At 39.8% G+C, this 26,678-nt stretch overlaps 1 protein-coding gene across 1 annotated transcript in view; it reads left to right on the top strand.

Moving 5' to 3' along the window:
- Positions 1-26,095, top strand: part of LOC135363442 (alpha-mannosidase 2-like) — a gene marked incomplete at its 5' end in the record, with an annotated part of 39,390 nt that extends 13,295 nt beyond the window's left edge. The window contains 6 exons of the mRNA XM_064583984.1: positions 2-135; positions 2,947-3,088; positions 5,787-5,917; positions 13,072-13,262; positions 23,393-23,503; positions 25,089-26,095. Of these exons, the coding sequence (XP_064440054.1) occupies positions 2-135; positions 2,947-3,088; positions 5,787-5,848 (338 nt within the window). The remainder of the gene's footprint in view (position 1; positions 136-2,946; positions 3,089-5,786; positions 5,918-13,071; positions 13,263-23,392; positions 23,504-25,088) is intronic.
- Between the last annotated feature and the right edge of the window lie 583 nt (positions 26,096-26,678).

Below are 26,678 nucleotides of genomic sequence, written 5' to 3' on the forward strand. Positions count from 1 at the left end.
GGAATAGACGGACAGTCTGTGGAAGTGTCCAATATCGTGGACATCCGAAAAGAACATAACCGTGAGATTGCAATGAGAATTTCTTCTAGCATAAACAGTCAAAACAAATTTTATACTGACCTGAATGGATATCAGGTAATTTTCCCTTAAAATATCTAAGTAATAGCTGTGTTAGTGTGTAACTTTTATATATGGTAGTGGGCCAGTTAATTTTGGATCCTTTGAAAAATATGCTTAAGTTAAAAATTATTTCTAAAGGAAAACTGAATTTTAACAGGTACTTATAGGTTCTATATTCAACCAGATGTCCAAAGTTAGAACAGATATTTGAGAGATTGGTTTGTAGAGCATCTGATTTACAGAGGTAGTTTTTTCAAAGGCAGATTTGGTGACCATTTGCATGTTAAATGCCTTGACACCAAAATATATCTGAATTTGTTTAATAGAAAGGAAACATAATTAGGGATTGGTGGAGTATGTATTTTTCCCCTCATAAAGAAATGGTATGTGTGTATTTAATTTATTACATATATACTTTTAAATGTATAATGTAATAATGGGCTCTTTTAAATTTCAGGAAAGCTCTTTCCCTCTTTTTATCAATAATGTATGTGTATTTACCTTTATGCACACACTTGTGTACATATACATAGACAAAGAAATACAAGCACATATATAGAAATGTGGGCAGGTATGTATTTAATCAAAATGTTCACAAAATAGTTTGAAATAGTAATGAGAAAATTGACTCAATTTTTTTCAGATTGTTAGCTCTCTAATTTAATAGGGCTCTTTTGATTGTTACATAAATTTCTATATTCAGAGTATATGTGTGTGACAACATAGCTTTGAAATACTACCACTAAAAACATTAGCATGTTTTTGAGACATTAGCATTTTAGAAATTTCTGGCTATGAATAGAAATAATTTCACAACAAATGCTTTTACTTTGTCTGATTTTCAACTGGGATGAGTGGAAGGGGTTGTGATAATTTTCTCTTCTACAATTTCCTGCAAAGGTTAAATTTAAACCTTTTCCAAAGCATAAAAATTGCATTATACACTTTGAATTTACATGTTAATTCTACCACAGCTGTTTGGTTTTCAGATGAAGCCCTGACTTTATGGTGATTCATTTTCCTTGTGTACAAAAGAAACTCTTTTCTTAAAATCTTACAAAAGCAATTATTTGTATGTGTGGGTGTATACATGAATGAAAAAAACTTAGTAAAAGTGAATAAACATGTGAATTTTCTTTTCAAGGATCGAGCATTTGAATAAATGGGAAAATATTATTTCTAAACTTCTAAATTTCTAAATTTATGACCTAAATATTTCTGCTTCTAAAATAGGCCATTTTTTAAGCCTTGGAAAGAGTAGTCCTTGAGCAAAACTAGAAATCTAGACCAACAGGTAGGGAGTGAGGGTGGCAGCCCTATAGTCATGACAGTGTGAATGTCCTTTTCAGTGTGTATACAGGTTAATTTGATTGGGAAGATCCAGATTTGAAAGGAGAAATGGAAAATTCTTTGAAACTCTCTCTTCTTTTTTCTTTCTTTCTTTCTTTTTTTTTTTTTTTAACATTTTGCAGTTGTTTCTTCAGGTTCATAATTTCCTGGGCCTGTGATACAAATTACCACAAAATGGGTGGCTTAGAACAACAAGAATTTATTCTGTCATAGTTCTGGACACCAGAAGTCCCAAATCAAGATGTCTTCAGGGCCACACTCCCTCCAGAGGCTCTAGGGAAATACTCTTCCTTGCCTGTTGGGGCTTCTGATGGGCTTGTAGACCCATCACTCCACTGTCTGCCTCTGCTGTCCCAGAGTCCCTGTCGTATTCTCCTTGTGTTGCCGTGTGTGTCCTTTCGTGTCCAGGTTTCCCGCTTAGAAGGACACCAGCCCTTGGATTAGAGCCCACCCTAATCCACTATACCTTATGTCTATAGAGATCCTATTTCAGAACAAAATCACATTCACAGGTTATGGATGACCATGAATTTGGGGGACACTATTCAGTACAACCAGTAAGTTAAAGGATGCACTACAGGGTTGTTGTAAAGATTAAAGATCATATTTGTGAATGCCCGTACTTTGCCTCGTTATAATGGGCACTCAATACTATTACATTAACTTTGTACTCCTTTTCTTCTTGAGTGTCATGTCAGACTTGCATGAGCTGAACAGGAGAGATGTCATTTTTATGTGGTGTGAATAAGAGACCTCATAACAAAGTCTCTGTTTGATGTTTCCTCCTGAGGTTTGAGGGACTCTCCTCAGCCCCAACCAGCTTAGTGAATTTTCCGTCAAAAAATAAAATAATGTATTTCATGCATTCACATACCAGACCAAGAAAAGTTAAAATATGGAACTACCTACATTGACACTAAACAGGAAGAATAAGCACTGAAGAGTTTTTAAATATAAATATTAATTTGATTATTTTAATGTAATATGTTAGAGGATTTGATAAGGGGATCTGTGGTATTTATTAAAACTGAATCAAGAATTATAAGAGAGATTTTTTGAAAGGGGATAGAGAGCTATTATGCTTAGCATTCATTACAAAAGCAGTATGTTAGATTTAGATGAGAAATGAATACTTGATACCTTTACAATTTGTTTTATACAAATATTGGAAAGCTAGAAGACTTTTGTTAAGGATTTTTATTCTGAATTTAAATAGGAATGCCTATTTTAAGAACCTGGATAAGTTCTACCTTTCTCACCTAAAAGTTTTCTAAGATCCTCCTTATTTTTTTTTTTTTCATATTGTTTGAAAGAATGTTTTAATTCCTAAATTAGCTCTTCCTTTGAACAAGAAAGGAAGCTATACCTTTTTCTTTTTGGAAGAAATGTCATCTGTAGTCAGTACTAATTTTTTAAAGTACATCTGTAAATATCCCTTGATTTCTTTTTTTTAAAGTGAGCTGTTTGGTCTTATAGATTCAGCCCAGAATGACGATGAGCAAATTGCCTCTTCAAGCAAATGTCTATCCGATGACCACAATGGCCTATATACAGGACACCAAGCATCGCTTGACATTACTCTCAGCTCAGTCTTTAGGGGTTTCAAGTTTGAAAAGTGGTGCGTGTTGTTTGGATTCTTTTTTGCTCTTACAAGTTTCAGTTCCAAATGTATAATTTTTCTGTTGGTCATATTATTAATTATCATCTTCAGACACCAGCTATTAGTTAATTTTGGTTTTGTGAGAATAACATAAAATAATGTATTTCTTCAATCTTCTGATGAAGAATGAGGGACCTAAAGCTCCATGAAACCATGGCTTCTTAAAGATAATTTTTCTCTCCTGATAGCTCATTGTTTGCACAAGCCTCTGTCGTTATCATAATGGAATGGCTGTGGAAACTCTCCCAGAAGCCAAAGAGGAGAGGGAGCTGGGGTAAAAGTTAGAAATTCCCAGAGTTGCCTAAGTTCGCAAAGGCGGGACGTAACAGTTCAAACCTAGGTCCTTCTCTGAATCGTATCGTTCTAGGGCACTTCTACCCGAAAGAAGAAAGGGAGTTGCAATGATACAGCTAGGCAGATAAAGAGGTGACAGACACAACTTTAAGGATTCCAAAAGATAGAACAAGATGGAAAGAGAAAATAAATCGTAAACACAGATTAATTTTTATAAAACCTTCTATGGAGAGGCGTATGTCCTTTATAATACATATTTTTTCATTATCATTTATATGTAGTCAAATTGCTCTTCTTTCTTACATATTAAGAGTTGCTAAGACAAATGTCTTAAGGAGCCAGGCAGATAATAAAGGTGTGCAGGTACCTGACGTACCCTTTGCCCCAAACCCACTTTTTTAATTGGGCATATACATACATTCCATATGTCCACCCACACAAAAAAGCATACTACTCATCTTCTTTTGTGGCTTTCATTACACAGACTCATGAGATGATGCCATAAAGACATTAACGCTGTTAGAAAAATAATAATGGCCTCACATCAGGGATGCAGCGGGGAGTGTTGGGGCTTCGGCAAACTGGGGCACACCATTCCCAGTGAACGGTGGGGCAGCCGCTGCTCAGCGCCAGGTTGTTGTCACCATGGGGAAAGGGGCCCAGGGTTGCCAAATTTTTCTGCTTCTGAAGAGCCCAGGAGTCTGGAATTTTTTATGTTTTTATTTTTATTTTTTTTGGAGATTTTATTCATTTATTTGACAGAGAAAGAGAGAGACAGCGAGAGAGGGAACATAAGCAGGGGGAGTGGGAGAGGGAGAAGCAGGCTTCCCAGGGAGCAGGGAGCACAATATGGGGCTCGATCCCGGGACCCCGGGACCATGACCTGAGCTGAAGGCAGCCGCTTAATGACTGAGCCACCCAGGCACTCCATATGTTTTGATTTTTAAAAAATTAAGTCAACTATTTATAGATTGGACAACTTCACATAAAATTCCTAAATGTGGTTTAGGGACAGAGGAGCTTTATTTCTCAGCTTGCCTTTGTCAAGGGAAGTGACATAACTGTCTACTCCATGATTGCTCCAGTCCTAATGTCTAGTTCCCTATTTAAGGACCCAGCTTTGAGAATTTAAGGCAACGTTTAAAAATGGGGGGCTCAAGAGTCACACCTGGCCCAGGTGCCCCTGCTACAGACAGCCAAGCACCCTAGCATTTCAGTACCTACAAACAGAAGAACAATTTGAGTACAGCCCAGGAGATTTACTGAGTGTCACATATTATGAGGGCTAACATTTGGAGGCAGGGAGAAGAGAGAAACTGCCAAGAGATTGATGTACTCATTTGGGTGTGACATGATCAAGCTCTAGATGGCCAATTCGTCCCAGTGCCTGAGGAGCACATTCTAGACAGTTGTGTTCTAAAATAAATATGGAGGTAGTAACAACGAAAATTCTGACCATCACTGGCAGTTTTATGTACTGGGTACCTAAATTGAGGAGAAAGAACTAAACAGAGTTGGATTGACTGTGTGAAAATAATAGTTATTAAAATATTTTATGTATTGCTCTTTTATGCCAAAAGATCATTTAGTACTGTAACAAATGTGAATGAGTGGATGGATGAATATGCATATATTTTTATGTATGACTACGGTTTTTTTTAGTGTAAATATATGACTGTGGCTCTGGGTGGTTTTTTGCTTTGTTTTGGATAGGGTTTTTTGGTTTGTAGTCTCATAGCCTAATTCTTAGCTTACAACTTAACCTAGAGGAGGTGTGGAATTACTGCACAGCCAATGAAGGAACCAAATATGACCTCTTCTTGAACTAGAGGAGAGAGGATAGTTGATGCCACTAACTTAATACCAGGGAGGGAAGGGGGTACGTGCTGGGTGTCTCCAAATCCTGGGGTTTCTTCAGAGAATCACCAGATACCAAGTAACCAAAACGCTTAGTCTTTCAAATCCTTTTTAGATTCTACACATCTGTATTTGCCTTGTTACTCCAGGTGTGATGTATGTTTCCTAATGAACCTCGTAAATGTTTTTAAATTCCAGGTGCTACCACTAAAAATTTTAGAGGACATAATTTACTCTTCAGATTAATTCTTTTTAAATTTCACTTAAGTTTTGATCTGTCTCATTTTTAAATTTCTTACCAAATTTTACCAGACATTTATGAAGAAGAATGGAAATAAAGTCCTGTTTTTTGCATTTATCCTAGCTGTTTTGAGAAAGCCCTTGGTACTTTGGGCTATATGGATCTGTCTCCTTGGCTTAAATCAGGACCGTGCCTAAACTTATGTGATTGTCACTGGATGTTTGTATTAAATAACTCTGGCCAGTTTGTTTGTTTGTTTGTTAGGTCAGATTGAAGTTATCATGGATCGAAGATTCATGCAAGATGATAATCGCGGCCTTGAGTAAGGTGTCCATGATAACAAGGTTACAGCTAATTTATTTCGACTACTACTGGAAAAAAGAAGTGTGAATACGGTAGGAAAAAAATAATAACTCATACGTTCTGATGTTGTTTGTTCTTTGCCACCCAAAATTTGAAATTATGACTGTCCACTTTTTTTATGATTTTCAGTTCCCAGGATTGAGATATCTTTATAATAGGTGTAGCCTATATTGACAAAAAAGAGAACTTCGGTTACACATATGTCAGATTTGCATTTAGGTCATCTTATTTTTTATTTTTCCTTATTATGTAGATGTAAAATGTTAAAGAGTCAGTTTGGGTGACATTTTCTGAGATTATTTTGAAAGAAAATAAGAGTTGAATTTAAGAATAGAACTTAATCACATACTTAGATTAAGTTTGATTAGTAAAATTTATGGGAAACCTTAGTGTGCTTATTCTAGTCTTAGACTCCTCAATTGAAAATGGATTTACTTGTCTATCTTCTTGCTCAGTTTTCATTTCTCAAGACAAAACCTCAGCATTCCATTAAAAAAATCTGGCTAAAGCTCAGTTGGATGTAAACCAACATGACAATACGCCTCTTCAAGGCTACACAAAAGTCATCATCACAGTCCTCCGTGCTTTACTGATTTCCCACCTCAGATGATCTGTACACAGCCCTTTTTTTCTCACTCTGCTCTCCTTCTTTCTTCACTGATCCATTTCAGATCTTTTCTACTCTTTTTAGCTGGTGGCCTCACCATCGACTTCACATCTGACAGGGCTCTCTGTTCTAGGTATCAACCATCTCCTCCCACCCTTTCCTTCTTCCCTCATGTTGCAATAGAGACATTTTTACCTTCCTTTCCTCCCAGGCCAGTACCTCCACTTGTCCTTGCAACGTACCCCAGTGCCCTCCTCAGCATCATCATCCTCCTTCCCTCTCTCTGCCCTTCATAGCTGACATTTCCCTAGGAAAGAAACCCTTTCTGCAGGCTTTTAGACACTCTTCATTTTCTCCTATTAAAAATAAAAACCAAGGGCGCCTGGGTGGCTCAGATGGTTAAGCGTCTGCCTTCGGCTCGAGTCATGATCCCAAGGTCCTGGGATCGAGTCCCACATCAGGCTCCCGGCTCAGCGGGGAGCCTACTTCTCCCTCTGACCCTCTCCCCTCTCATGCTGTTTCTCGCTCGCTCGCTCTCTAAAAAATAAATAAAATCTTTAATAAATACATACATACATACATACATACATACATACCAAAAACAACCTCCACACAGACTCATGTCCATTTGCCCTGCTCTCCCGTCCTGTCTTCCACACCCAGTTGAGCCGCTTTGGAAGATGGGTTTATTTCATTGCTTCCGAGTCACACTCAACTCATTTCAGATTTGCTTTAGCTTCCCCCACCACACACACACCCTTGCCAGTGTCACGAGATCCACCATCTTACTTCACCTTGCAGCAGCATTCGACACTGACCATGTCACTTCTTAGAAGACAGTCTAGCCAGGGCTTCCGTGGTGCCATGCTCATCTGGTTTTCCTCCTAGCTCTCAAGTGGTTCTTTATCTCTCTGATGGTTATTAAGCCATTAAATGTCAGAGTCCTCAAGGGTTGGCCCCATGCCTTCTCCTTTTCTCGTTTTATATGTTCTCACTCTGCAATCTCTCCTACTCCTGTGGCTTTGGTGACCACCTCTACGCAGATGAAACCCACACATATATTTCACCTCTTACCTGCAGACCCATCTACCTAGCTGCATCCTGCTATTCAGACCCGACATATCCATGATCACTCTCATGATCTCTCTTCCCTTCCCCCCAGACCTGCTCTTTTCTAGTGTTTGCTCTCTCGGGGACTAGTACCACCTTCCATCCAGTGCCACATACATAGCAGTCATCTCTCATTGATACTTCTCCTTTGCCTGCCCCTTTCTTAAAACAATGATCACCAGTGTTGACTATCTTATTGCCTAAATATTTCAAATCTATAAACTCGCTTATTTTGACCACCATTATCTAAACAAACATCATGTGTTTCCTGAATCATTCTGCTCTTCTTTTCCTGCCATATTTGTTCTCAAATCAAGTAAGCAAAGTGATTCATCTTTTCAAAATTCAATCTGACCTCACTGCTCCCTTCTTAACCCTCAGGTGTCTTCTCATTGCTCTCCTAATAAAAGCCAAAATCCTTCCCATGGCCTGAAGAGCCCCTCATGATCTGGGCCCTGCCTGTCCCCCAGCTTCATCCAGCATGACTCGTGTTATTTCTGCTCTAGGCCCACTAGTTTTCTTTCAGTCCCAAGTGCTCCCTACGCACCTGGGGCCCACAGCACCTTTGCATTTGTGGTTTCATTCTGTGCCCAGGGAACTCTTCATAATAGTTCAGGCCAAAGCTGCCTTGGTCAACTGCTTTTTCTTGACCAGGCCAAATCACCATCCTCAGTGCCTCCTCAGAATTGCGCATCTGTCCTCCGTGCATAGATGTGATTATATTTGATCATTGTCTCTCTCCTCTTTTGGACCATAACTTCATGAGAGTGGGGGCCATGTTCCTCTGCTTCTAGAATTGTTCCTGGTAGAGGAAGCACCCGATATGTGTTGCATGAATGAATGCACAAATGCATAAATGAGTGAGCTGTAATAGCGCATGGTGCCACCGCATTTATCCCAGCCCCTGCTTACTGCCTTGTCATACTCGGCATGTTCTCTTCCCCTGCTCCATTCCAGGGACTTGTCTGCTTCATTTTTATGTACCCCACAGGGCTCCTTGCCTATGGTAGCTATTCTATAAATAAAACACTGGTTGATTGAATGAAATGGCAACAGCTCATTAAAGCCAAGAATTCTTTCAGTATCTAGAATCTTTTAGGAAAAAAGGTTTTAATATCCATTTTTAGATGTCAAGATTTAAACCAGTTCTTGGGACTCATGGTTTAAATCAATTACTGACAAGATAGCTTAATTTGAGGACTAAAACTGCGCAGGAAAATCATTGTCTGAGTGCTGGCAGCTACTGTCTTTTTCTCCTCCCGAAAATGTCTCTGGCTTTTATGATTTTTTTTTCTCTCTATATAGACACTAATTTGCAAAGCTTCTATTAACTATGGCAATAAGCATTTTCATGTCAGATCTATAAAGCTTTCACTTAGAAGTGAAATAATTTGTTTATTCCCATTCAAAACTCCTTGGATAGTAATTGATTGAAATTTGATCCAGTGTTTGTATAATCCTATGTTGGTTAAATTTTTCTTTTTGCTCAACTATAGATTCTTGGACTTAAATCAATAGTTTCTTTTAAATAAAAAATGAACTAGAGAAGAGAAAATACATTTTAATTTCTAGTGCAATTGATTAAAAAGGCATTTGATTAAGGAATGTTCCATCTCCTATAACTTAAACTTTACAGAAAGTGTTTTTATTTTCAACTCAGACTCTCATGTTTAAGATGTCGATGGTAGGAACCATGGTGAGGAGACAGTCTCTGTACAGGAAGGCATTTTAGTAGAAAGTCTTCAGCCTGCCAGTGCCTCTGGGAGGAGTTATCTGGGTGACTAAGTGGAACCGAATCCTGTTCGTGAGTGTTCTGCAGAGAGGCAGTGAGAACAAGGACTGGAATGATAATTGCTGTGAGATGTGCAGATGCCCAGTGGGTTACTGTAGCTATGTGAGGTGGACTATCATCCATGTGTAATGACCAACGGAAGCGGAAAGTGGGAATTGTCTCTTTGGCATTGACCCTTTAGGTTTTGTTTCTTTGACACTTACTCCCTATCCCTTCCTGCTGAAGACTGCTATAGGTAGAGGGCATTGAACCAGGAATTAGAAGTGCTGGGAAGTGTTCAGGTATTACAGTTGTGTCATTTTACCTGTGGATACCAGTTCTTTACATGTCAGGAAAAGGAGCTAGGAGAGATCAGATGAAAAGCTCAAATGCTGACAGGACTCAGAAAAGTGATGGCATGAGGGAGGTTGGTCAGGTTTAAGGGCAAACGCGTAAGTGTGGTGACCCCAGGTCTGTGATGAGTGGGGACACATCCCACCAAGGAGCTACAACTCAGCTGCACTTGAGGGTATATGGGGGCCCAGGGTGACTTGGGTTTCCAGTGTTTTGGGTTAAAAAAAAAAAAAGTTACCTGTTTTAGGGAGTTTTTTTGTTGTTGTTGACAATTTCACTGTGAAATCTCCTGGATTTTTTTTCTTTTTTGAGAGTTGGCCAAAAAACAGACAACTTTTTAATACCATGCAGACCTATCAAAACCTATCTGTAGGCAGATTTAGCTCACAGATCACCAGGCTTCACCTCTGCGCTAAATGAAATATATTTCTAAATCTTATGATTCATTAATTTTCATCAATTATTTCTTCTGTCTCTTTTTACCACATCCTTTCTCCTACAGTATTTTTCTCTCCTTTATTTATATTACATTTACTTGTTGATAGATTAAGTTTAAAAAAACATTTATCAAGTTCTCACCATGTATCAGGTCATACTGAATAAGCCAAAGTGACTCAAAATATCATCTCTTATTGTCTTAGATAATTTATTTAGCAAGTTTTGCTGTAGATGGATGGAAACCTTTGATGTTTAGGGATCAGATAACTTAAATGGGCTTCATGAAGGACACCATGGAGCCTAGCAGGAAGTTCTGATTTATAAAATAAGGGCTGGAACCCAATGGAGATCTCAACTTCTTGTGGTTTGGATCAGAATGTGCTATAAACTCTTTATAATTTCATACAGAATGCAAGGAGAAAGCTAGATCTGAACAGCTTGAAGCCTTCCAACCCACAAGGAACCAAATAATGTTTAGAGTAGTATATTAGTACTGCAAGGCTGGAGAATTCATTTACAGCTTAAAATTTCCTATAGCAAACATGTGTTATAAGCTTTGGGTTTATCATAAAGGTTACAGTTAAAAGATTACCTTTCCAGGAGATTAATCAAAAGGTGATGATTCACCAGCTAAATATCTTGTCGAGCCCCTCGTTGCTATAAACATGTTAAGAAAGTGCATGAATCATGGAACCTTCTGTGAGATTTTGTCCCACCCTGCCTGGCCAGCTTCCAGCAGCGTTATTTGTTCGTGGTGCTTTTATAGCTCTGAACCACAAATCTTCCCTAAACTTCTCTCCCTTATCCTGCTTAGGACAGTAAATGGCACAGTTCTTGAATTCTCGAAGCACTTACAGTCATGATATTGTTTCCTTTGACGAGACTTAGCATTAACATGTTCCTGAGTCTGAATCATTTTCTTAATCCAAAACTAGTTAAAGGATGAGACTCAGACATTTGATTGCAAAGGCAGCGGTTTCTTCTACAGGGTTGGGAGGATGTCTGGGGTGATGGTTCCCAGCACGTGTCCACAGAGCTGTGTCAGACTGACCGAGATTTGAGATTCACTCTGGGGGCTGTTAAGCTTTGGCTTCCTAGGGCTCACCCCTGGAAATTCTGATTAAGTAGATTTGGGTTAGGGTTCGGGGATCTATGTTTAAAGCTCCCCAAGCCATTTTTATGTATGGTAGGTTGCAGGGGGGCACTGAGAGTCAAGGGAACTGGTGTGGTTGGGAGGAAGAGTATATATGCACATTACTGTTTGAAAGGTATACATAATCCATCAAGAAGTATCCCACCTATTCACTGAAGTGTCCAGGGATTCCTCCAAGAGCATAGAACAAAGTCAGAGAGCTTTCTCTGAATGTTACTTGACCTAGAATGGACTTAATGCCTTCTGATTCTGATACGGCAGGTGTCTTCTTTTCTGTTGGGATCTTTTATCTTTTATTATTGAAAAGTGATTTTGTCAGCAATCCTGACCTAGATTATGAAGTCCTCTGATCTTGGAGTACATTTAAAGTTTCCAGTTGAAACTGTTCCCTCAGTATTCAACAACATGCATTAAATTTCAGTATTGTTGGTGAATATTATTATATATGCTTTTTTAATCTTTCTTTAAAAAAAAGAGTGTGGGATGGGTGCATATTTTATTTACAAGTCATTTAGACCTTGTGTCAGTATCTCAGTATGCACTGTCCCTCTACTGCCTTTAATTTTTTTTTCTTTCTCCATAGTCTGAATTGTAATGACATCTACAGTTCGCTGCTGGCAAGATGCTTGTCACTCTTTGCTCAATACCCTCTGTTCAGTGCTAATCTGACATTCTGAATTTTAAGCCCCGTATCTCCTATAAATCCTATCTTTTCGGCCAGATAAGTAGCCAAGCCTTTTATTTGAGCCCTGTATTGCAGAAAGGATGCAAAATCAGAGGATATCAGTGAAATGGACAGTTTAAAAATAAGATACAAAATTAAATTTGTTCCACATGTCACTGTTGATCAAAAAACCTTTCTACATAAATTATTTTCTCTTCTCAGTGTTTTTCTCTGTGTGCTCTTATACCTTAGGCATTATTGGTTAAGATTCTACTTAGTCATCGATTTAGTTAATTGAGTGTGTCATCTACCATATGCCTATTGCCAGCCCTGGCAGACTTGTTTAATGTTTGAACATGCAGAACCACTTGTCTTTAAGTATATACCATAGCAATGACTAAAGTACTTTTAAATTCTACTGAATAATTGTGTACTAGGTAAATATGCACTAACTATTATATAACATAATTTAACAGTTTCAGTTCAGTGGTAGTGATTTACCAAATTTAACAGATGATATAGGTATACTCCTTGTGTTATTTTAAAAACCTTATTTATTTTGAGAGTTTTTCCCCCAAAAATCCTGTCATTGGGTAACATGTATGGAGCATAGCTTCAGATCACAAGATGTTATGGTCTAGTTGAGTGTATAAATGAAACCATGAGTATATGGTGGGTAAAACCTGAGGGAGAAGAGATCACATTTGATGATGTGCAAGATGTGTGAATATCCCAGCCCATCTATTTAAGAATTTTGTGGTAGGTTGAGAAAGAGTTTCCGTAAAATGTTATGCCTTGTCCTAAAATGTTTTTTGGAAAATGTTATCAGGATTTTTAGTACTACAGCAATGGAAAAAAGATCTTTCTAAACATGAGTTAGGTGGACACTGTTCATTTTCTTGTATTGCTTACAAATGGACTTGGTAATCTCTGTGTTGGCTAAGACTGTTATTTACAAAATATAAAATTAAAATATTTGTTTTTGTTTATATTTCTTTTCTATTTAAACCCTGTCAGGTAATTCCATTAATATTGTGAAAACTGCATATATATATATAACACTTAAGCATTTCTGTTTTTTCTTGATAGGAAGAAGAAAATAAGTCAGTTATCCTTCTCTCGTTAGCCACATAACTTCCTCTTTCCTGAATCATCCTGTCTTTACAATGACAGAAAAGATCCCCGTGCCCACCCTTCAGCTGCTAGGTGAATTCTCTCCGTTACTGTCATCTTTGCCTTGTGACATTCATCTCGTTAATCTGAGGACAATACAGTCAAAGGTATATCCCAAAATGTATCTATAAAGAATTACGTTTTTGTGATGTATTTGATATAAGGGGATGAGAAGCAGAAAGAACTGCAGCTGACCCTTGAACAGCATGAGCTGGAATTGCACTGGTCCACTTACACAGATTGTTTCCCATAAACACACTACAGGACTGAAAATGTATTTTCTCTTCCTTATGATTTTCTTAACATCATCTTTTCTCTACCTTCTTTTATTATAAGAATACAGTGTAACATACATATAACATACAAAATGTGTGCTGATCACCTGTTCATGTTATCAGTAAGGCTTCCAACCAAGAGTAAGCTATTAGTTGTTATGTTTTGGGAGAGTCAGAGTCATGCGGATTTTTGACTCGGGGGAGGGGGATCATCGCCCCTAACCCCCTGCACAGCTCAAGGGTCAACGGTACTGTGGGTTTTACTGCGCCTCGAGGAGCCGTTAAGAGGACTTGGCCTTTAGGCAAAATCATTCTACCTTTCATTTGACTGTTGCTGTGTAGTTTAGAGCATATCCCACTACTAATTTATGTTATTCCCGGAAAAGTTCTATGTGGTGAGAAGGTCAGGGTATATTATCTTTGTACAGATAAGAAAGCAAAAACTGGCCCTGGGGTCACATTATAGTAGGTGGGAGAACAGGCCGTAAGATCAGCTCTTCTGGCATTTTCCATTCATTTCTCCTTGTTAGCCAGTGTTTCTTGAGGAGTTAGAGAATTAAGAAGCATAGCATTTAATTATTTCTGTATCAGAGGCCTTGTACATTCACATCTTTCTCTTGAAAATCACTGCAACTCAGATGTTTGCATTGAGAAACCCAACTATTTAGAGACATCCAAAGATATACTAGAGGAAGAGAGGGGAAGGTTTTATTAGATTTGGAATTTTAATTCAGTTAGACTGCTTTTGTTTACATGTATGCCTACTTTTAAAGTCAGAGATTGCATTTGAAAAGAATAAAAATTAGACATTTGACATCATTTTTATCTTTTGTAGAGCTGTTTTGTGATACTGTGAATTGACATATGTGTAGCTACAAATAGTCTTAAGTGCTTAGGGATTCTGCAGGGAATGTAATAAATGGTCTGAGTATGAAAAGAAGAGAATGCTCATGTTTGAAGACCACATAAGAAGAGAAAAATGTTTCGTTTAAGCACAAAGAACTAAAGCAAACCAAGTAAAGTAAGGCTAAATGCCTGCAAATTTGGACATATAGGGCTTTTAAAACTGTATGACCAAGAGAAGGAACTTAGGCCTATGTAGGAATATCCATGAGGCTTATGATAATGAATACAGGTGAACACAGGAGGCCTGCGTATATCTGCATGTGTCAAAAGCCTTGTTTGATCATGCGAGCGAACCAGGATTTATTTCATGCCTACTACGTGCCAGTTATAGCTAAAGGCAGTAGGGATACTGTCATGAGCAAACCAGACAATCACCCCTGCGTTTCTGAAGCATGGATTCTGGTGGGAGGAGAAAAATAAGAAAAAATAAGAGAAACATATAATGTGTTAGATGGTGATAAGTGTTAGGGAAAATAGGGAAGGATGGTTCTGGAAGATGATGCGAGTTTGCATAGTGTGGTTGGAAGAGGACCTTGCAGAAAGGGTGTTAATGGAGTAAAAATCTGAAGGAGGTTAGAGAGTAAGTGACTCATGCAGATTTCTGGGGGTAGAGTGGTCCAGGAAGAGTTACAAGCAAGTAGAAAGGCCTAAACATGGGTGCCGTGGTGAGAATAGAAGCTCCATGTGAGCTGGTCTTTTCTTTGATTCCTTGCTGCATCCTGTTGCCTAGAAGAATGGTTGCACATAGAAGGGGCTCAGCAACAATTTGCTGATTGAGCGAATCTCATGAGCTCTGTTTCTAGGATTCTGCTAGTCTTTTGTGGGTCAACTTTTTGACTCATGGAAAGAACACACCAGCGATGGATAGCCTCCCTGAGCTTTTCCTCTCATTAATTCATAAGCCAAAGGGAATGAGGGGATGGGGGGGGTGGTACTAAAGACTCTGAGCCTCAGGTTGCCACCTCTGGGCATGATGGTAGAGGACATTAGCAACCTAAGGATCTGAAGGCTTCTGGGGCACATGGCGGCCACTGTTCCTTAGCCTCGTTTCTAGATGACTCTTTCCCATGATTGTTTTCTGGAAGCAGATCCAGTTGTCTGGAGTCAATGAATGTTGCTATTCAGTTGGTTCACACTCTGAAGAATTCGGCTCCGTGTGGTCTGGTCTCCACTCACTATGTCCGCTTGGCTTCCCCTTGTTCCTCACACCCTTCAACAGCTGGCCCACCTCCACTCCCTGATGGCTGGCCGAGTGCCGACTCAGCTGCCCGTTATAAAATGGGGCTGATATCAGATCTGCCTGCTGCGGGTCTGTTGTGAGCAACACATAAACTAATGCTTGTGAAAGCCCTTTGGAAACAGAAGTGCTTTATAAACATACGTTGTCCTGATGGTGCTTATGGTACTTGCCGGCTCAGGTGCAAACTAGGGTTTTAGCAGAGGAAATAGAAAGCAATTTAACAATTTGACCAGGAAGAATAAAGGCTGAAATATTATGTGTAACCATAACTAGCACACTGGCACATGATCAGAAGTCGGTATTATTGGGGGCTGTTTTACTTTATCCTATCAATCAGTGCCGGTTCCTGTGTTAGTCTTTGACTCTTAGCACATATTTCTAACAGTTGGTTAAAAGCTCACCGGTAATCCAAGGGGATTGATTTGTCCATTCAAAATCACTTCTTTAAAGAATTGCATTCTGTCCCTTAACCTCTGATAATAGGAAAATAATCATTGAAAGAAGCTGACATAGGTATTGAATCAAAGAAAGCTCGGTACTTAAAAAGGTGTCAAGTGTAATTTCATGGTTACACTAAAAGAAGACAAAAATCACTTGGAAGAAATCCAGAAACCAGACCTCAGCATTTTGGATTGTATCCCTATTTCTGTGTGCTGGCAGCTCCAAACATATAATAATGAATTGTTCCTCTGGAGGTTGCAAAGCATTTTTCCCATTGAAGTAGTGTGAACATAGCTCTTAGCTTCCAAGCCAGACCAGGGTCTCCACTGGCCTGTATGTAAGTAAGCATTTTCCTAACTACCACCTCCCACAAGAAACATGTCTGAGAACCACCTTCACAGGATGGAGGCATGTCTTTGTTTCTGCCGCACCTCCTCGTCGGCAGCGGGATGGAGGAGGCCCCTGCTTGCCCAGCTCCCGGGTCACCGTCTGATGGTTCCTCAAGTTCTAAACGTCACATGGGCAGCCTGACTCCTCAGGGAGAAAGGGGTTATGGACTCGAGCAACAGTGAGAGAGGCAAGGTAGGGTTGGAGGTGTTGCTAACCCACCAAGGTGCTGCAGCATTTCCAGCTACCAGTCCTCAGAGTCCTATGTGTCCAGATCACACCAGGGAGATTTTGAAATAGAGAAGACTTACAAATTTCCCCATCTCTGAGATTCTGATTCCCTAGGTCTGGGGTGGGGCAACTTAGGAATCAGTAATTTTCAAAAACTCTCATGATTCTAGAAATTACTGTTATCTCCATTGACTAAGTTGGGAAAGTAAAAGTTAGAAATTAAATGACTAAGACAAAATTACACAGTGGTACATGGCTGAATTAGGGCCCACATGCAGGTTTTCTGAATCTGGGTGCTGTACAGGGCCTTAGAGGGTGGCGTTTGACTTCTTAAGAGTTACTAAATCTGTTCCTCAGAGTCCAGTTTTTCAGGAATTATTCTGTATTGGTAGATGAGTTTATGGTTTTATATAAGCATATGTTGCTCTTATTTTATATGTTTTTGGAAAAAACTGATTGCATGTCATCTAGTTGCAGTCAGAGGACGATGGGAGCAGGCATCTCTTAAACCCTGCCTCGCAGCACCGCCGAGTGTGCCAGTGAAGTCCCGTCTAGCAGGGAACTGTCAGCCTTCTCCTCCTGGAGGCTCGGCCCCCCTCTCTTCTCTTTACCAACTCCTTTTCTTGTACTGTCAGAAGCTTGAGATATTAAAAAGAAGATTCTGTAAAGGCTTGAAAGCTGGGGAACAGGAGCACCAGTGAAGTGGTCGGGAACAGGAAAACCATGCCATCCTCAGGAAAGGGTATTGATTGGGGGGAAGGGAGTCTTGGTAGAGAGGATGCTGAGAGAATCTCACAGGGGCATGGATCATCGGTTGGGGTTCTGTAGGCTGGAGAGATAGCTTCAGCCTGGAATGCAGACATTCCAGGGACCAGAAGGAATTTGATTAAGCCATTTAATTAAAGGCTTCATGGAGCCATGCTGCCTTGATGTTTTGCACAATGATACGTTGTTCAACCTTTTTCTTTCCCCCAGATTATTTCCACCTCTTTTATGTTCAGATGTATTTTTATTTAATTCATTTATAGATATGTATCTTTATATCTGTATCTACTTCTCTCTCTGTGTATTACATTTAGCTCTATCTCTGACATTTTATTCTGATTTCTGCTTAACCATTTCTTGCAAATAGTTAAATATTATCATTTCAACATCACCACTTACTGAATAAGATTTTCTCTCTCCACTTGTTTACACACCCCCTTTTCTTATAAGAGGCAGTTTAAGGTTTTTACTTCATTTTGCCTTTCTTAGAAGAATTGATCGGTGCTTTATTAATCTCCCTGGCTTCTGGAAAGGTGAAAATTGTGGAGAAAATTTCCTCGTTGTACAGCCCTTCACCTTCTCTGTTCTTTCTGTCATCTTATCTTGTTGATCGAAACAGGATAACTGTTATTGGACATTTTAATGAATGCCCTGGAAAATGAATTCCTACTGGTTACTTCCTGTCTCAGGACTTAAAATGCAGTGTTCAGTTTTCCCACCTTTCCAGTTGCCAGAATACAGGGAAAGATGGATGTCAGTCGGCATTTTCAAGGAATCTGGGCAGGTTGGAGAAATTCCTCCACCAGCTGTTTAGCCATGCCTTAATTTGTATGGACCTTAGACATTCTTTGAGGAGGATAGAGACACATTTCTCTTAGGGAATCTAGTCGAATTTATGGCTTCTCTCTTCCACAGAAAAAAAGGGTGCACACATAACGTTGACTACAGTTTCCAGGAGTGTGCTTATCTGTGAAGCTCACCTTATTAATGAGCAAGTCAGATTTCTTTTGGTGTGAGACGGGACGGCCACAGCTCTCTCTTCTGGGTTCTCACCCATGTCGATGGAGGGACACTTGCCTGCTGCTCTGCTTATGAGACACTGCCGTGTGCATATATGATTTTCAGAATGGCTTTAAATCCCGTTTAAAATGGGGCGGGTGGGTGGAAATGACAGTGTCCATGCCTTCCTTTCTCAACTAATGTATGTTCTGATAAGTCGTGGTTTTAGGCTGCTGGAACCTTGGATTAAATACTCCCTTTTTCTAAGCTCAGATCAGAGAGTGAGCTCCTTCGGGTTATAGCCTTTTCTTCTGTTACATTAAAAGTGATCTTTTTCTTTCCCCTCCTAGCGGGTGTCCTTGAGTGCCAGTCCATAGCTAGCGCGAAGGCAGGGGGGCGAAGCTGGTAGAGCCCTTTGGAGTCCCGCTGCCTTTGTTTGAGCGCATCACCTGTGCTTACCGGCCAGTTTGCTTAGCACACAGCCCCTCATTCTCCCATTTGCCTCATTCGCAACGTGGCCATGATAACAGGACACACCTCAGAGGTGTCCTAGGGATCAAATGAGTTAATGTTTGTAGAGCACTTAGAACAGTATCTGGCACGTACTAAGCACTGAGTGCGTGACGAATGAAGGTTGTCAACAGTGAGAGTTCAGTCATGAGCAGTGGTGATTGTTGCTAAAAATGAAATAAAATGTAGGCACTTTTTTTTTTATAAATTGGAGGTTGAATTTTATTCCCAAAGTAAATCTCGATGTCACCTTGACTTGTATTCCGTATATATTTTTTGAAAAGTTAATAAGATACCTAAAATTGTGTGCCGGGCATTATGCTGAGTGTTTTCTTTGTAAAGAGAGCCTTATTTAGCTCTCCCAGCAGTACTGTGAAGGTAGGCAATATTGTGCCCCCCTGTTACAGAAGAGGAAACTAGCTGACCTAAAGATGGTAGGTAGCTTTCCCAGGTCATGCAGCCAGTAAATGGTGTGCTCAGAGGCGCACCCCAGCATGTTGACTCCAGATCCCCGCCCAGAACCTTCTACTCCTCTTGTATGGAAACAAAGGGGAGTGAGAGTGCTGAAAATGTTAGGGAATACTCTGCCTGTTTTTCTCTTGACCACTCAGTTATGATGGGACACCCTCAGAAGGATCCACCATCTGTGGGAAAGGTCATGAAGGACTAATGTAGGGTCGGTCAGTGATCATTGCTAGTTGACTATGAGAAGGCATGCTTCATGATTGCGATGTTCATGTGCACTTAAATATAATAATACAAACTTGTATACCAACTCCACTGTTTCAAAGGCTGTTATGAGATGAATTGAGTTCTTCCGTGAGAAGTATTCTGTACAGGGTCCCACACACGGCAAGTGCTCAAAAAGTGTTAGCTGCGATTACTGTTACTGTCACTGTGGTTGGGACTTGATCCTCAGAGGGGCGCTTCACGAGTCTCCCGAGTTTTCTGAGTTCTGAGAGGTTAAATGACGTATCTGCAGACACAGGACTGGTTCGTGTGTTTTGCCCCCAGTCCAGCTTCTTCTAGCCTTGATGGCGTCGTTCTGCCAGCCGCACCATCTTCCGTGCCCCCCCACCCCACCCCGTTGCCAGAGAAACCTCCCGGGCCCTGCTTAGCCTCAGATCCACAGGTTGCTTTATCCCCTGGAAGTAAGTTCTGCGGTGGATTCTCCAAGTGACTTCGGAACACCCAGGCCTTCCCGAGGGGATTCAGTCTCAAATGTGATCTGAGGTCCGGATAGTACTCATACATTAATGAATATAAAAACAGGTCTTTCAGAGTCTGTTTACTCTCCTCGAGTGAACAGCATCTTTTTTGTGAAGGTATCTGTTTTCTGGCATGCATATTCAAGTTAAATTCACAGTTTCCCTACTTTGAAAAACAGTTTTCTTGGAAATAAAATGACGAGACAGACTTTGAAACTGAAAAACTGCTGCTTTGCCTCAGGTATTTTTGCTTGAAAACTGATACTTTCATGAATATTTAAGTTTTAAAAACTTGGACAAGATGATTGCTATTTCAGTTGGTGTTCTGGTCCTTACGAAAGTGATGCAGTTTTGGTTTTTAGAGAAAGTGTAACATTTTTCCATCAGTGAAAATTACTCTTTATGACTTCAATTTCTACTTTTGCATTGTTTAAATCTCTTGTAAAACTAATGGCAAAATTCCAAAGATGCTTCCTTTTGCTTTTTTTTTTTTTATTATCACCTCCAGTCTGGTAAAGGCCTCACACATTCATTATTTCAAGAGCAGATGTGTTGCAGGAATTTTCACAAAGCCTGCTGTCTGGTGGTTTTGTAAGGATGGTTTAGTGAGTTAAAATGGCTAAATGCTTCAGGTTATAATGATAAGTGCTTTTAAAAGAGCCTCATCAATAGACCATGTAAATAGTGAATCTGAATTGGGACTTAGTCATGATTTTGTTATGTTATGATTTTGATGCATAATTGTTGACATACAGTTTGGAGGGTCTCTGATTCCTCAGCTACAGAGTTATAATGTCACTAAAGAAAATTTGTGAATAAAAAATTAAGTGAGCTATTGGGAAAATAATCACCAGTACTTATCTGATAGATTACAATGACAGAAAGAATAATGGCTAAAATGTACCAAGGGCTTCCTCTGCTGCAGACACTGGGCTGAGTCTCTGTTACACAATTGAATTTCATCTCCATTTTATGCTACAGGAGAAACCAGGTTTTGCTAAAAGCATCTAGGAAATTGCAGAGCTAGGATCTAGATGTCGAGCTGCCTGACTCCCAGCCCAGGTTCTGATCCATTTTCTGTAGCTTCTACACCAACACATTCTGTCCTATAAGCTAAGCCACCCTACCTCGTATTTTCAACGTCTTACTAGACGCCATGACTCCATGAAGAGGGGAAACCTGCATTAGGTCCATTTTATAGGCAAAGAAACTGATGCTTAGGTGATCAGTAACTATTCCAAGCCTATACACTTAGCACACGAGAGACTTGTCCTTGTCCTTCTGGAGACCTTATGTATGTCATAAATGAAGGATTTTTTTTTTTTTTTTTTTTTTTTTTTTTACTGTGCTCTTTTCATGCTCTTTTGGGACTGTGTGAAACACCTTGAAATTTTATTTTTTTATTTTTTTTATTTTTTTTTAAGATTTTATTTATTTATTTGAGAGAGAGAATGAGAGACAGAGAGCACGAGAGGGAAGAGGGCAGAGGGGGAAGCAGACCCCCCGCTGAGCAGGGAGCTCGATGCGGGACTCGATCCAGGGACTCCAGGATCATGACCTGAGCCGAAGGCAGTCGCTTAACCAACTGAGCCACCCAGGCGCCCCACCTTGAAATTTTATTAGAAAACATTGTCATATGATTTAAACTTGCTATGTTTATCATGTTGGTCCTGTGATGACTCAGAATTCCTTAAATGACTTTTTCCTCTCCCTTCAAACAAAATCTTAGCAGTACCACTGCAGAATACCAGTGTGAAATATCATAAAGCAGGTTATTCCAGCCAAGAATCCGAGGTGAGGCCAGCTTTAAATTGTTGAGGCACATTAAAGTCAAATCAGTGGTGAGAATGCTGACAGCTCCTCCTCAGAAAAGATGTCTCTGTGGCACATTTAAAAATCATATCCCCCAGTGAAGATGATTAAGAACTTGGACATATTCGTATCTGTGGCCACAGAGGAGAAAAAGGGATCATTTTCATCACAGGTCAGTGCTGAGCACCCTGAACTCCTTTGAATAGCTGTCCCTTTCTTAATTCGTCCAAGGATTCTTAATTTATTTTGCTTATTATCAGAAGCGTCTCCCCCCTTGAGGAAACATAAAATTTATTAAGAGAATTGTAACTTAAAATATTCAGAGCACTCCTGGCATCTTTACTTAAATGGATGCAAGAAATTTTACTGCAAGAAAGTATATATTGATCCCTGTAGCTGACTTGTCATGTTTAGTATTTTTCTCTTTGCACAAGAAGAATAGCTTCTGTAATGTGAATTTAAATGATACATCAAGCTAATAAATGTGGTTGGCCTAGCAAGTGATAAGCATAACTAACTCAATTTAAATGTCTTTTATATAAAAAATAATGAACCAGTGCATTAAAGATTAAAAATGTTAATGCAGTTAGCAAAAATTAGCATTCAATAAAGAAGTGTGTTTCAGTTTTGAGATGGATGATACATCATTCAATGACCAGATAAGGACTAAATTCAGGTACACTTTATTCAGCTGGTGTGTATGTTAAAAACCAAATAAATAAAAATTAAATGCTTTATTTGCCCCTTTGCAACAACGTGGGTGGAACTAGAGGGTATTATGCTAAGCGAAATAAGTCAGTCAGAGAAAGACAATTATCATATATAATCTCACTCGTATGTGGAATTTAAGAAACAAAACAGGATCATAGGGGAAGGGAGGAAAAAGTAAAACAAGACAAAACCAGAGAGGGAGACAAACCATAAGAGACTCTTAATCATAGGGAACAAACTGAGGGTTGCTGGAGGGGAGGGGTTACAGGAATGGGGTAACTGGGTGATAGACATTTAGGAGGGCACGTGATGTAATGAGCACTGGGTATTATATAAGACTGATGAATCACTGACCTCTACCTAGACATGAAACCAGTAATACATTATATGTTAAGTAATTGAATTTAAATTAAAAAAAAGTAAATGCTTTATTTGAAGAAACTTTGATAAAACAGTATGTGGCATGTAGACAAAAGGACACGCAGGTCCTTGGGGACTGTGCCAGAAACCAGGGCATGAGGTGACTTAAAACATATTGTCACCTGCCTCCTTGTGGGGGAGGTAGAGGGGATGTAGCAGGTGTGACAGTGAACGTGGGACTGGAGGGGAAATGAATTTTCCTGGCTTCACTGCTAAATAAAGTGAGCATTTTTGGTTTGGGGACGCTGACTTTAAAACAGTGGAGTATACAGTGGTGTCGCTATTTGCCTTAATGTCGCTGTGGCGTCTTGTCACTCTATGCTCATCTGCAGGTGGATGGCAAGCATTCCGATGAGGCAGCCTTGATCCTCCACAGGAAGGGGTTTGACTGCCGCTTCTCGAGCAGAGACACGGGGCTGCTTTGTTCCACAACCCAGGGAAAGGTGAGCTGAAAAGTGGTTTTTGCTTGTTGATTTCATGTGCTTTGAAATGCTTGCTTTCTGCTAATCATTCTGACAATAAGATAACGTTTCATTGCCTCTTCGTGGACTCATTCCCCTCAGCTGCTGTAATTTAGCTCAAGTCTCTCCATCTTAAGAAAGCACTTTCTCAACCTTCGATCTCTTCTCCTTGTCAGCATCAAAATGCACGTCTGGAACATGGGCACGTGTAGGGGCAACATTCTCCTCCATTCCTAGGCCTTCCGTTGCCAGCCGACAAAACATCCTCTCCCCACCCCCCATCCCCCAATATTCCCTCCTCTCTCACACATGCTCATGTAGGATCTAGGTCCATGAAGTCTCAGAGGGGCAAAAGCAGGTTTTATAATAACTAAAGGTGGGGTGGGGTGGGGTAGGGAAGTGGTGACACTGGCCAGTCGGGGAGTTTCACCACGGCCCCGAAGCAACCTTACTTAGCTCCAGTCAGTTGTTGTCGCAGGGGAAATGAGGGTCTAGATCTCCTGATCAAGACAGATTTGCATAGGAGTCCTCACTGTGCCAGCCAAACAGGTCTTCAGGCTGACCTGCCGGCTGCCCAGTTTTTCTGTCTCCTTTGAGCTGGTCTTTCTGATAGTTCCCTCAGGCTCTCCTTGGAAGGAAATGAACCTCCAGCCTTCTGCCTCTGGCTCTGAGCAGGTTGTGCTCAGAGAAGACAGCTGGATGGCACACAGGCAGGTCTGCCCCACGGGGCAGCTCAGCTGACCCAGCTCTTCTCCAAAACCTCACAGATAACCTGTAGATCAGACTTAAGAGATTCATTTCCAACCCTACCAACTAGAATGTGCATAGGGTCTGAAAAGGAGAGAAAAGACAATATGGTAGGGGGTCAAAATCCACTTAGGCAGATAAGCTTCTTCATTTCTCGTACCATGCCCTCCGTGGAATTGGTGCGAAGAAAGCACTGATGGTTTGGGGTTTGTTTTTCATGATATTTACGCTTTACCTTATTACTGATGATGTGAGTGTACTTGGTTGTAAGCATTTGTATATAGACATTAAGGCGTCAAGTTTTAAGGGGATTATATGGTCCAGAGAGACATGGGATGAGGGTAGTACTTTCTCAGCAACCCCCCAACCCTGAAAATGGGACTCACTGACATGAGGAGCCTGTGTCCTTTCTCTCAGCTCTTTGGGAAGAAGAAGAACGACAACTGTTAGGTGTAAATGTTGGGTGTAAGAGGATACGGATGTTTTTAAAGCTTGCTGGCTCATAGATGTGTTTTCTTTTATTGAAAAAGTGGCCCCTGCACGTGATAAGTTCTCAAGAAATTCAGAAGAAGAATGTAGAGTGAGCTGTCCTCTCCTGGTTACACTTCTCCTAGGTGTCCCTCCAGGGTGGTCTGTGTGTCCAGGCACACATAGCTGTATCTAATCTCCTTCCTCTTCCTCTTTTTATTATTAAAAGGAAACTTCAAATACACTGTTTTACTCTCCTACTATTTTCCACTGAATAAATATATAGATGTGCTACTAATCTTTCTTCAAAGTTGACCTAACTGTGCAATTTTTTTTATCATTTATTTTCTAGATTTTGGTACAGAAGCTTTTTAGCATGTTTACTGTCGCAAGTCTCATACCTTCATCATTATCCTTGATGCATTCACCTCCAGACGCCCAAAATATAAGTGAGATCAACTTGAGTCCCATGGAAATCAGCACATTCCGAATCCAGTTGAGATGAACCTGGCTTTCAAATTTGGATTGGGAAGCATTGTCTTTTATACACTTCTTGGTTTGACGTGCAATAAGGAAGCACATTATTTTAGCTTCTGGCTACTGTGAGGACATGGATTCTGTGATTGTTATTATAATTATTATTATAATTATTTTTTTTTTTTACTAGTACAGAAAGAAAAAAAAAAGCCATGCTATAGCCAGTTTTTCTTTAAGTTCCATCCATGAATCACCACCATCAGTATGAATCGATGCAACAATGAAGGAAGAAATGTCTAAAACAACCTCTCCATAGATTGTATCTCAGGTTAAATGCTAACTAACTATATCTGTGTCGGGAGTTGTGAAGAGATTGTTATAAGTATTCATGTTGCTGATCCTTCATTAGTTTTACAAAAATACCCATTTTTACCAAAATGGAATAAAAAGCTGAAGGGTAATAGCTAATGGCCAAAATGGTTGCAATCGTTCATACGCATTCGAAAAATTTTGTGTATTGAAATATGTGGAAAAGTGCAATCCATCAACCCTTATGATATCTGTACATCATTGATCTTCACACCTTTTTCTAATGTACCACTTGACCCCTCCCTTCTCACTCTTTGTATTTCCAGAAATAGCAGATTTTGAATCATTCAATAGTAGAAAAAGAGGCATATTTTCATTACTTGACAATGTGGGATAGGTGCAATTTATTCCATTGTCACTAAGATAGAAAAAGCAATCCCATAGGTACCATAACCTCTTTTAGGTACCACAAGGTGTCTTTTTGCACAGCTCATTTGAATACAGATGTTCGGAGAGGGGTTTTCTATTTTAAAAATAACCATATCAAAATAAATGTGCCTTATTTTTTTATAAGTCTTGTTAAATCTTTTGGTGTCCATATGACTGAGGAAGGGGGGGAGGGCGGGGGTGAGGAGGAGGTGGGTACTTTCTATGACACGTAAAGTGTTATCGGTTTTGCCTGACAATGCTGGCCACATTCTGATCTGTTTCATTAAATTTGTGGTGATGTTATTCTAAACATTTTGACTATTTGAATGTACTGAGATGTCAGAAAACAAAACAAGGAAGAAAAAGTACTGTTCATTAAAATCCGCTGCTGCCAAGAAGATGGCAGCTTGAAGCAAGGATTTTGTGACATGCAAAATCCATACACTGTTTCCGTTTCACAGGAGGTAACTCTATGGAAGAATGCTTTAAAAGGGACCCTGTTTTGAAATCCACTTATAGGTAGCTCATCCTGATTTCTTTTATTAAAGAACATGTGTGTTGAGTGAATTCCAAACTTTTGTACGTGCTAACCTCAAAGTGAAGTTCCAAGCCTATGTGCCATTACAGTACTTTTGATAAAATTTATTTGGGATCATGATTAACATGACATTAACACTGAAGCAACATTAGAAACATTTAGAATATTCAGTTTTAGGATAGAAAGGAT

This window comes from Mirounga angustirostris, unplaced genomic scaffold (assembly GCF_029215605.1).
Source record: "Mirounga angustirostris isolate CCGP_5_RB_7025 unplaced genomic scaffold, mMirAng1.0.hap1 SCAF_261, whole genome shotgun sequence".
NCBI lineage: Eukaryota > Metazoa > Chordata > Mammalia > Carnivora > Phocidae > Mirounga > Mirounga angustirostris.